Raw genomic sequence first — 12,206 nt, 5'->3', positions numbered from 1 at the left:
TATGCTAAAAGACACATAATGTATAGTTTACCATCTTAACTGTTTCTAAGTGTATAACTGAGTGGAATTAAATATATTCATAGCATTGTACAACCTTGACCACCATTCATTTTCCTCCTGTAAAATTGAAATTCTATAACCATTAAACACTAACTCTCCGTTCCCTCTCCCCTTAGCCCCTGGCAACCACCATCCTATGTTCTGTTATATATGGTTTTGACTACTCTAAGTCAGAGTTTTGAAAATATTTATTTAATATCTAGTGTTTTGGGGTGTACTTAGTGGGAAGAATAGGGAAAAGTACATCTAGTCTGTTTTTGGAGGGGATTCTTTGTTCTCTGTTACTTAGGGAGGACTTTAACAAACTATTCTTGCTAACAGGTCTGGTCTTCCAGAGATAGTCACATTATAAAAGAAAATTATTTTTTCCTTAAGGAATGGCTTTTTAGTGATAGGAATTCAGGTGCTGGTAGGATGGAGTATATGTTTTGGGAGTTGCATGATGGAAAAGTTAAACTTGAACTGAGCATCTCTTCTGGGTCTTGTGAAAGCCACAGTTGGGCCTTGGGCAGAATCAACCCCAGACTCCCAAAGGGAAAAGCTGCTTCAAGACCCTGGCCAGAAAGTGTTGCCTCAGAGCCTTTCTGTGACACTTGGCATGCTACCAGTGGAGAAAGCAGAGGGAAAGCCTTGGTTAAGTAAACATAATATTGTATACAGTATTCATATTTCATTGCAAGAGTTGAATGGTCTAAGTCAGCATAATCAGTTCCATGTGTTTGGCATTGACAGTCAGGTATGACTAGTTGCACCTTTAAAACAGGACAGGTAAGATGTTTCATGTTGGGAAAATAATAGCTGCCATTGATTGCGTGTCTATGCATGCCAGATACTGTGCAGGATTTCACGTGCAATATTCCACTCTTATCTTGGAGAGAAGCCAAGTACTGAAGTAGAGAATCCAGGTACTGGTGAGCTGGAGGGTATGTTTTGAGTCCAGCATGATGGAGAAATTAATCTCTTCTGGGTCTTGTGAAAGCCACAACTGAGTCTCAGGGAGAATCAACCACAGAGCCTCAAAGGCTGGAGGGAAACTCTCATTTTACAGAAAGAGGAGAGTGAGTTTTGGATGGACAGGTGACCTGCACAAGGTCACCTGGTCTCCATGTGGCTGAGCTGGGGCTATGCCTTGTCCCTCTGACTCTAGGGTTCTTGTTCTTACCCCACGCCTCCTGCAGCCTCCTCATCTCCTAAAGCACATGCAGTCAAACCTGGGCCCTCTGCATGAGGATTTGCCACCTCCATCCAGGCCACTCAGCACTCCCCACCCCTGGCCCTCTGCATCCCCTTGGCCCTACCTTAGGGTGATTTGTGCCACTGGATCTATTCCCTAAAGCAGGGGTCTGATCCTGGCTGCACATTAGAATCATGAGATTTTTTTAAAAATCCCAGTGCCCAAGCTGCACCCAAGCCAATAAATTCAAGCCCTGGGTGAGACGTGGGCATCAAAAGCTTAAAAACATTTCCTGGAGGCTGGGCGCGGTGGCTCACGCCTGTAATCCTAGCACTTTGGGAGGCCGAGGTGGGTGGATCACCTGAGGTCTAGAGTTCAGCCTGGCTATCATGGAGAAACCCCATCTTTAAAAAGAAAAAAAAAAAACAAAAACCCAGTAATTAGCCGGGTGCGGTGGCTCAAGCCTGTAATCCCAGCACTTTGGGAGGCCAAGGTGGGTGGATCACGAAGTCAAGAGATCGAGACCATCCTGGTCAACATGGTGAAACCCCGTCTCTACTAAAAATACAAAACATTAGCTGGGCATGGTGGCACGTGCCTGTAATACCAGCTACTCAGGAAGTTGAGGCAGGAGAATTGCCTGAACCCAGGAGGCGGAGGTTGCGGTGAGCCGAGATCGCGCCATTGCACTCCAGCCTGGGTAACAAAAGTGAAACTCTGTCTCAAAAAAAAAAAAAAAGAAAACATTTCCTGGAAGATGCTGATGTTCTGCTGGGTTTGAGAGCATAGTGGGAGAGTTGGAAGAAGATGGTGAAAAGTCATGGTCAGATTCTGTAAGGGTCTTTTCTGGTTGCATTGGTTCCCCCCATGGAAGGGACATGGACATTGCAGTCTATTTGGGAAGCTTCTTTTGCAAAGCACCACCAAGAAAAAGGCAAATGCCCCAGTGAAAAAGTGGAGGACAGGCTGAAGGGGATCACGAGAGGGTACCTAAAGCCCTTTGGGGTCCATGGTGCTTGCCCTGCTAAAGTGTGTGGTCAAGGCCAAGGAGAGAGGTACCTCTGCTCATTTCGTTTTGTTTTGTTTTTTGTTTTTTGTTTTTGGGATGGAGTCTTGCTCTGTTACCCAGGCTGGAGAGCAGTGGTGCGATCTTGGCTCATTGCAACCTCCGCCTCCTGGGTTCAAGCAATTCTCCTGCCTCAGCCTCCTAAGTAGCTGGGACTACAGGCATGTACCACCACACCCGCTAATTTTTTGTATTTTTAGTAGAGGTGGGTTTTCACCATGTTAGTCAGGATGGTCTCGATCTCCTGACCTTGTGATCCACCCGCCTCGGCCTCCCAAAGTGCTGGGATTACAGACATGAGCCACTGTGCCGGGCCTTGGTGGGTTTTTTTTTTTCTTTCTTTCCTTTTTTTTTTTTGAGCCAAAAGGAATGTATGGGGCCAGGGGCAGTAGGAAGGTCACCCTGCTGATAAGCCCCTTGTGCTTTTGCTCAGAGGTCCCAGCCCCTTCATGCTTCAAGTCAAGGCTCAAAGAGGTTGGATAGCTTACCTGGTGTGCCAGGTCCCTGTGTGCCTCTCCAGACTCACTCTCCATCCTGCTCTAAGCCCCAGGAAGCAGCCTGTGGGAAGGGCAACAATGAAACTCCCTTGTGCTATGGCTCCAGCTGGTTTTGACTAAATGATCCTAAGTTGTATTTGTTCCACTAAGTAAATCCAGGGTGTTCGCATATTCATTGCTTATCTGAAATTCAGGTGTAAAGGGCTGACCTGTTTTTTATCTGGCAACCCAATGCCAACACCGTATTTTACAGGCAACTTCACATTCCTTCCATTGTGCAGGCATTTCTGGGCTTTCACTGGCACCTGGGCTTGTCTCCTCCTGTGGCTGGGCTGTGACCTCTTGAGGCAGACACTGCCCAGCCATTTACTTCCCTTCCTACCTGCAAACCCCAGGCCTTCTCTCCAGCGCTGACTCAGAGCCAGCCACCCAGTTTTGCTTGCAGGGCTTTGCTATGCTTAGGGCAAACGGGTGGCCCAGGAGCTGCTCTTGTCCCATGATCTGATCGCCTTTTCTTCCTTTAACATTCTCCAAGTGGCCCAAGGGTCACTCCAGTGAAGTTAATAATTACCATTTGCAATTTATGACTGATCCATCAGGTCAAGTGAGTTCTGGTTGGTTATTTTTTTCCTCTAATGAAGTGTTGCTACTCCTTATCAATCAAGAATCCTTTGGGTATTGCATAAATAATACTAAGCGGAAAGTTTCTTTTTGTGTTATGTTTGGCCTCAGCTAGCTGTAGGGGTAAAGAGGGTAGGGTGGGAGTCCTTAACCTAGGTGACGGGGCAGCTGCCAGGACAGGATATCAGCCTGGTGTGTGCACATGGAATGGGGCACTGCTCTAGGTTCTGTTCTTTCTCCCAGAGAGAGTAGGGAAACAGGGATGCCAGCATTTACAGGATTCCAGAGGCAAAAGCCTTTTTCTAGGCCATGTGCAGTGGCTCATGCCTATAATCCAAGCACTTCGGGAGGCAGAGGCAGGTGGATAACCTGAGGTCAGGAGTTCGAGATCAGCCTGGCCAACATGGTGAAACCCTGTCTCTACTAAAAATACACAAATTAGCTGGACGTGGTGGCACCTGCTTGTAATCCTAGCTACTCAGGAGGCTGAGGCAGGAGAATCACTTGAATCTGAGAGGCAGGGGTTGCAGAGGGCTGAGATCACGCCTCTGCATTCCAGCCTGGGCAGTGACAGAGTGAGACTCGATCTCAAAAGAAAAAAAAAAAGACATTTAAAAAAAGACTGGTGAGGAAACAGCATACCTCTGGAATAAGGTACATCCTCTTGGCCTCTTGACTATGCATTTATGTGCCATATGTACATGTGTGCTCGAGGTGGGAAGCAAAGAACCTTTAGGAGCTCAAAGATAAGCCCTTACTCTCTTGGCAGCCTCCTCTGGGCCTCCTTTTTATTTTATTTTATTTTATTTTTATTTTTTGTAGAGCCTTGTCTCACTCTGTTGCCCAGGCTGATCTTGAACTCCTGGGCTCAAGCAATTGTTCCGCTTTGGCCTCCCAAAGTGCTGGGAGCCACTAGGGCTAGCCTGGGCCTCTTGATTTTGAGGCTGAACTTCAGAGAGCTCAACTGATGCTTCCACCCATCTTATTGCTGGGGAAGAAATAGAAAGAGCAGGCATAATGGCTCCCACAGGCTGGCATTCAGTCTTGTTACTCTAACTCTGGTGGAGGGGCTGTCTCTCTCTCTCGGTACCTGGAATTATACAGCAGGCTGATGGCACACAGCATCCTTGGGTAGAATGCTGGGGTGGGACGGAACTGAACAGGGTTCACCAACCAGCACCCTCAGTCCCACGGGGCTGCCATCTGCCCTGCTTAGTTCTCTTCCCACAGCATGGAGGGACTCCAGGGCCAGGGATGCTGCTTGCTGCCACACCCCACCCACTGCCATGGGACCTGAAATTTCAGTTGTTGCTGCTTTCTTTATTCACCTTGGACTGTGATCACCAGGCTTGAAGAAAATCAAAAGGAGTGCATGTTAGGAAAAGCTTATGGAGAGCATTTCTAGAGAGATAGAGAGGTGCCTTAGAGCTGAGAGCCCTTCGTACCCCAAGCCTGATGTATACTTTTTCCTCTCATTCATGGCTGGCAGCCATATTGCTCTAGTATTGCCATTCCTCATGCATTGTCCAAGACAGACGTCACTGACTAAACTCAGCCCTTAACCCCACAGGGCCCAGACCTGGCTTTAGAAATTCCTACTTTAGGTGGCCAGCAGGCCAGGGCTCTTATGCAAGCCAGTAACAGCCATGTCAGCCAATATCTTTGGAGTGTGCTGGTGGACTCGATGCCTATCACTTCCTACTGCTGAGATACTCTTGTCCTCACAGGAGTTCAAAGAAGTTATAGAGCTTTCCTGAGGTCATACCTTGAGGGGGTAAGGGACTGGGTGGGCCTCAGCCCTCTGACTGCACAGCTGCTAGCTAACCACTTTGCAGCACTGCCCACCAGCCCACCTGCCATTGCACACTGCACTGGACAAGTGCTCAGCAAGGATTCATGGATTTGAGGGTAGGATCATATGGGAACCAGCATTCTTTACTGGTTAATGCCCTAATCAACCAATTTTGAGTCGAAGAGACTAACTATTCACAAAGTCCCTAAATGTCTGAGCCACTGTAACTGTCTGTCACAGACATGCCGACAGCCCCTCCAAGTTCCCCCTCCAGCCACAGCAGTGTCCTTGCCTAGACCACCTCTCTTCTTTGCTCACCCTTTAGGACTTGCTGCACCTCACACCTGTTTAATCTGTAAATGTTTGCTACATGTGACTCCATGCCACTCATCATGGTGGGTTCAGATGATGCCACCTCCAGCCTTCAAGGAAATTACAGACAAGTGTGTTCAGAAAAACAGGGCAATCTCACATGGAAAAATGGGCAGTATGTGAATAAACATTCACTAATCACATCCCTTGGGCATGTCCCATGCTGGGCACTGGAGAAAGATGATGGAGACAAAAGTCGTGACTTTAAGAAGCTGACGTTTGGGATCTGGTCAAGGGCTGCATGGTGATTGTAAACACATGGGCACAGGGCTGGGGTGCTGCACCACACAAGTCCAGGACTGGACAGAGTGGTCCTTGGAGTAGGTAAATGCAGCTGCTGGAGCAGCTGGGCGGCTGCTCTCGAACCTGAGTGGGAGGCTGGTGCTCCAAGGCAGCTTAGCAGCATTCATTTACCTGACGTTAAACTTCCACTCTAGCTGCCTATCCAAGTCTGCATGAGGAAGCAAACCTGGAAGAAGGTGGGAGGGATAAGGTGGAGATTTCTTGTGAATTCCACTCAAATTACAACGAGAGGCACCCCACTTTTCCATGTGCTGTGTAGAAAGGACCACATTTGCATTAAGTCTTTGATGTGGGTAAGCCTTTCAGTCTGAACTTACGTGCAGTCACTCCCCAAAAATAATTTTGAAAGTATTCCATTTCTGTGGGGAAAAACAGGAGGAAAAGATACATTATACAACCAAAGTAATTAAAACGATGATGAAAAATTTAGCAACTTAAAATATAATTTGTAATTTATCATTGCCCCAACCCTTGGGTCCAAAACCCTGGAATGGTTTTTGTTTTAGCCTTTTTCTTTGCATCTTGAATAATCAACCAAGGCACCTACAGAGGGCTGGTGAGGTTATACACTGCACAGCTCTAGAGAACAGTACATAGGAGGTGCTCAGAATAGGTTTGTTGAATGAGTGAGTAAAGGTGTGGATCTGAGGAGGGATGGAGAAGGTGCCTGGGGCTGCCAGGGTCTGAGGTGGGGGAAAATCGGGGAAACAGGAAGTAGCCCAACCACTCATTCAACAAACCTATTTTGAGCACCTCCTACGTACTGACTGTAGTGTAGATGGTAGGTATCATGATGTGAATGGCAACACCACCCCCCAAAATTGTGTAGTATGAGCCTCACCAATCTCACCAACCACGTGGGGGTCCAGCCTCAGTCCCAACAGTTCGCAGGGGTTAGACTATAGAAGGTTTTTACTAACTCACAATAAAATGAGAAAATAATTAAAATAATAATAACTAACATTGAGTGCTTACTGTGATGCAGACATAGGAATAATTCCTTTATTCCCGTCAGCAACCCTATGGGGCACCGTGATTACCATCCCCACTTTTCCTGTGAACAAACTGAGCCTGAGCAGCCTCAAGCCGCCAGCTGTCCACTCCTGAGAACACTCCTTTATGCCAGGATCGTGTCTTTGCTCGATATTTGGTGTCATACTGACTTTCCTTTGTGAACACTGGCGGTAGTGAGGATGCTGTTGCTGTCAGCCCCCTCTTCTCGGTCTCCCGCTTCCTTCCTACTCCTTGATGACTGTCCCCACAGTCATGTCTTCACTGCCTTCCACTTCCTCTTCTTCTTCCTCCCACTCGGCCGGTAGTTGGTGCCAGAATGTCCTTCATCAAGCCCAGCTCTGATCCTCATCCTCCCTTGCTCAGAAGCCTTCCAGGAACTTCTCCTGCCTCAACTGGGATTCAAGGCTCTCCACATTCAGCTTAATTTTGGTTTATCTCCCATTTTACTTCTAACAGATTAGCTCCACTCTTCAGCTAAACCACTGTTTCCAAACTGGTTGGGCTACTTCCTGTCTCTCCAATTTCCCACCACCTCTGACCCTGGCAGCCCCAGGCACCTTCTCCATTCCTTCTCAGATCCATGCCTTTACTCACTCATTCAACAAAGCTATTTTGAGCACTGTGTATGTACTGGCTATAGTGTAGGTGGTAGATATCATGGAGCTTTCAGTCCGGCAGTGGAGAAAGAACTAGATGAGTAATCATAAGATGTATTACAAAAGGAAAGGGTCCTAGCACCTAACCTGGGGGTGCTAACTCTAGGAGATTAGTCAGAGAAGGCCTACCTGATGCTATGAGACAACCTCCCTTCCCCACACCCCAGTTAGCCATGTCCATCTCCCCTTTAGCTCCTGGGACCCACTCTGGCTCTGTTCCTGAAACAAGTCCCCTTCTTTATCCTATCTGACTATTGTAGCAAATCTTGAACCCAGGAGGTGCTATATAAATATTTGTTGGCAATCAAATCATTCTATCAACTTCTGGTAAATCAAACTGTGCAGATCAGATATCTTTTAAATCATCCAGAGTGTTGAGTGATTACAGGGTGGGTTTAGTGGCTCCCTGACTTCAGTGATGTCACCTTAGTGGGTGGCCTTCCCTGTAGCAAATTAACACTTTGTTTAGTGAACAGCTTGGCTCATGGGAAAGTGAAGATTATACTCCAAATTGTAATCAGAGGTTATCATCTTGCAGGGTTGGGCTCACAAAGCAGGCTTTCACTTTATATTATATGTGCTTTAGTAAATATTTGAATTTTTTCACAACAAATGTGTTAACTTTATAATTAAAAATTTTAAATATTCTTAAATAAATTCTACAAACCAATGAAGGTATTATTTACTTCTTCCACTTCCAATTCTTGCCTTCTAAGAAAGAGACCTGCTGGGCGCCTGTAATCCCAGCACTTTGGGAGGCCGAGGCAGGTGGATCACGAGGTCAAGAGATCGAGACCGTCCTGGTCAACACGGTGAAACCCTGTCTCTACTAAAAATACAAAAAATTAGCTGGGCATGGTGGTGCATGCCTGTAATCCCAGCTACTCAGGAGGCTGAGGCAGGAGAATTGCCTGAACCCAGGAGGCAGAGGTTGCGGTGAGCTGAGATTGCGCCATTGCACTCCAGCCTGGGTAACAAGAGCGAAACTCCGTCTCAAAAAAAAAAAAAAGAAAAGAAAATGACCTACATTTAAAGGGGGGAAAAAAGTTATTTGGATTAAACCCCTGACTCCTGAGTCCTCTGTAGCTCACTGAATAGGAAGAATCACAGATGAGTTTGCCCATGAAGGTGGCAAAGGTGAATTGTCAAGGCTTCAAAGCCTGCATGAATAAGCACAGCACCCTTGAGGGAGCTCTGCCGGCATGAGATAAATAACCAGAAGATGCATTGCTGCAGAAAGCTTCCACACATCAGAGGAAGAGGAGTCCCTTCCTCCTACCAAGAGTGCAGGCCCACCCTTGTGAAGAAGGTTTGCCTGGCATGTGGTCTGTGGGTGACTGGAGAGGCAATAGTCCCTTTCTGTTGTCATCCTGATCTTCACTCCCTGGCGTAAGTGAACGCTCCCATAACAGTACACTCATCTATCTGGACAGCTGGGTTCCAAGCCAACCAACAGCTGACCCACATAGCCCTCTCCTAAAACACACAGAAGGCCCTACACTCCCACACTCATCAAGACCTCAGGATAAAGAAAAGCCTTTCTGCATCCTTGTAGGAAAATCTCTTCTCTTCCATCTGGCTTTCATCCTGACTCACTAAGGAGGCAGTTCCCAAAGGCAACAGCCTTGAGAGTCGGCCCCCAACACCAAAGGGGCCTGGGAAGGAACGGCTGCTGGGTGAGAAAAGGAGCTGCATGGCGAGGGCTCCCAGACAGAGGTATGCCCTTCAGTTAAGGCATATGTGCCGTCCAGAGTGGCTTGGCAGAGGGGAAGCCAGAGGAAAAATTCCCAGATCCTCTCCCTTCTGCCCCATGATTTCCTGCTTGTATCCCCATTAGCCAATTAAATACTTAACTGAATACTTAAATTTAAAAAATTCCAGCCTGGGCACATAGCCAGACTCCCTCCTTACAAAAAAAATGTTAAACTAGCTGGATGTGGTGGCACAAGACTATAGTCTAACCTACTCAGGAGGCTAAGGTGGGAGGATCGCTTGAGCCTAGGAGATTGAGGTTGCAGTGAGTTATTGTGCCACTGCTCTCCAGTCTGGGTGACAGAACAAGACCCTGTCTCTTTAAAAAACAAGTATTTGTTGTTCATCTGAAATTCAAGCTTAACTGGGTATCTTGTGTTACTTGCTAAATAGGGCACAACTCTGAGCAAAGAACACCCTACTCCCTGCACACACACACTCAGGAGCCCAGGAGGGCTTGATGTCCTGGGCATGGCAGGAGGCTAGCCCTTGAGCAAGGATGGAGCCCCTCTGTGTACCCTCACTTATTAACCTACAACATAGAATGCCGGGCCTATATCTCACCCACCTGTCTCACCCACTCCCTGACAAAGTATTTGAATAGATCACAACCAGTGTAGAATCTGTGTCCAAAAATGCCGCTCAGAAAGCCAAAAGTTTCTGAGTGAGCCTTCCCTCACTCAGAAACCTTCTAAAACTACTTGTGGACCAGATGAAATAAAAACATTTCCGAGTTTATTCCAGCAAGCAGGCGTTTTCCTGGAAGCTTCAGTGTTCTACAGCTCGTCACTTAAGCACACTTTTTTTGTTGTTAAGGCACAAAAATTGTGAACTCTTTGCAACCATGAGCAGTTGTTGGGTTTTTTTGTTTTTGTTTTGAGACAGGGTCTCACTCTGTCACCCAGGCTGGAGTGTGGTGGCACAATCTTGGTTCACCACAGCCTTGACCTCCTAGGCTCAAGCAGTCCTCCTGCCTCAGCCCCCACCAAGTAGCTGGGACCACAGGTACATGCCAACATGCCCGGCTAATTTTGTTTTGTTTTGTTTTTGAACCTGAGCATCTTCTTCAAGACAATTAGCTACATTTACAACGTCGTCTCTGACAGAGCAGACAGTAAGGAAAGTTATTTATTTATTCATTCATTTATTTTTTTATTTAGAGGCAGGGTCTTGCTGTCACCCAGGCTGGAGTGCAGTGGCACCACCTTGGCTCACTATAACCTCCGCCTCCCACCTCCTGAGTAGCTGGGATTACAGGCATGCACCACCATGCCTGGCTGATTTTTGTATATGTTAATATAGACAAGTTTTTGCCATGTTGGCCAGGGTGGTCTCAAACTCCTGACCTCAGGTAATCTTCCCACCTCCGCCTCACAAAGTGCCAAGATTACAGGTGTGAGCCACCACGTTCAGCCAAGAAAGCTGATCTTGAGCTCTGCTGTGTCATCACCTTCTTCTTATGCTGCTGAGTTGGGCATGAAGGACTTCAATGAGTCAGTAATAAGAAAAAATTTATTTTTGGTAGGGGGAATTATATTTCTTCAGAACTCTTCCAGAAGCGAGTTTACAAATGAATGAACTGGTGAATAAGAATATATCCAGATATGCGTGTTAATTCTGCTCATCTTTTCCTGGGGAACTGGGGACACCCCACTTCTCTCTCTTCGTGGCCTATAAGAAGTTGGGGACCTACTTGGAAAATTCTTCTTATTTAAAAGGCTAAAAATGGGATGTTCTGTTTTACAGCTATCACTGAGGCAAGGGAAGAAGCCAAGCCTTACCTGCCATTCCCAGGGAGGCTGCAAGCTGACAGCACACCCCTGTTATCCTTTCCTCATGCCAGTGGGTACCAGCCTGCCTTGATGTTTTCACCAACCCAGCCTGGAAGACCACAAACACGAAATGCCGCCATTCCCTGGGTGACCTCTGCCGGGTCAAAGCGCCTACCACCTCTTGCCTTCAAACACACAGTTGGACACGTAATACTTTCTGAACATAAACACGTCAAATTTAATTGCTCAATCAGTGTACCTAATATATACCAGGACACCCCAATTTCTTGGTGGAAAGATGGGAAAGAATTGCTTGGGGCACATTCTATTACACAGTTTTATCCAGATGATGAAGTTACTGCAATAATCGCTTCCTTCAGGTATGTGTTCTTTCTTCCTTTATTTTTTTATTCTAATTTTAATTAACTAATTTATTTATTGAAACAGAATCTTACTCTGTTGTCCAGGCTGGAGTGCAGTGGCGTGATCTCAGCTCATCGCAACCTCCGCCTCCTGAGTTCAAACAATTCTCCTGCCTCAGCCTCTGGTGTAGCTGAGATTACAGGCACCCGCCACCAAGCCCAGCTAATTTTTTTTTTAGTAGAGATGAGGTTTCACCATGATGGCCAGGCTGGCCTCAAACTCCTGACCTCAGGTGATCTGCCCACCTCGGCCTCCCAAAGTGCTAGGTTAGAGGCATGAGCTACCTCCCCAGGCTTCTTCCTTTCTTTTAAATGTCGTTATGCTAATGCCTCCCCAAAAGCAAAAGCCTTTTGTTTTCTGTTTAAGCAACTCACTGGTCCCTTTAGAGAGTTGAAGGATAGCCAACAGTGTGTATTCAATCTGAGCTTGGCAGTGTTGGCACTGTTGGTTAACACATACTCCGGGGCTGGGCCTGGGAGGGTACTTCCCACCTGACCTACATAGGGTATCCAGTACAGCTGGACCCAGGAGCTCTACCAGTGAGTGGAAACAGTGTTTCTTATCAGGTAGGAAGAGCCCTCAAAAGCATCCTGGCCCTGCAGGGCTTTTTAAACAATGCAATTGCTTGATCCAAGGAGTTCTGGACTATAGTGGTGCTATGCCAATTGGGTTTCTGCATCAATATGGGGAGCCCCCCACCCCTG

General features: G+C 47.0%; 1 protein-coding gene across 2 annotated transcripts in view; it reads left to right on the top strand.

Moving 5' to 3' along the window:
- MERTK (MER proto-oncogene, tyrosine kinase) overlaps positions 1 to 12,206 on the top strand; it is a 136,137-nt gene that overhangs the window by 21,130 nt on the left and 102,801 nt on the right. Inside the window, exon 2 of one of the 2 annotated variants that reach the window (XM_032243685.1) lies at positions 11,054 to 11,459. In XM_032243685.1, coding sequence (XP_032099576.1) covers positions 11,054 to 11,459 — 406 coding nt within the window. Of the gene's footprint in view, positions 1 to 11,053; positions 11,460 to 12,206 lie in introns of those variants that run through there. The other variant, XM_032243686.1, reaches the window with a different exon arrangement.

Source organism: Sapajus apella, unplaced genomic scaffold, assembly GCF_009761245.1.
Source record: "Sapajus apella isolate SASKATOON/1434 unplaced genomic scaffold, GSC_monkey_1.0 scaffold52, whole genome shotgun sequence".
In the NCBI taxonomy this organism is placed as follows: Eukaryota; Metazoa; Chordata; class Mammalia; order Primates; family Cebidae; genus Sapajus; species Sapajus apella.
The sequence above is the reverse complement of the archived record's forward strand: the minus strand, read 5'-3'. Positions and strand labels throughout refer to the sequence as shown.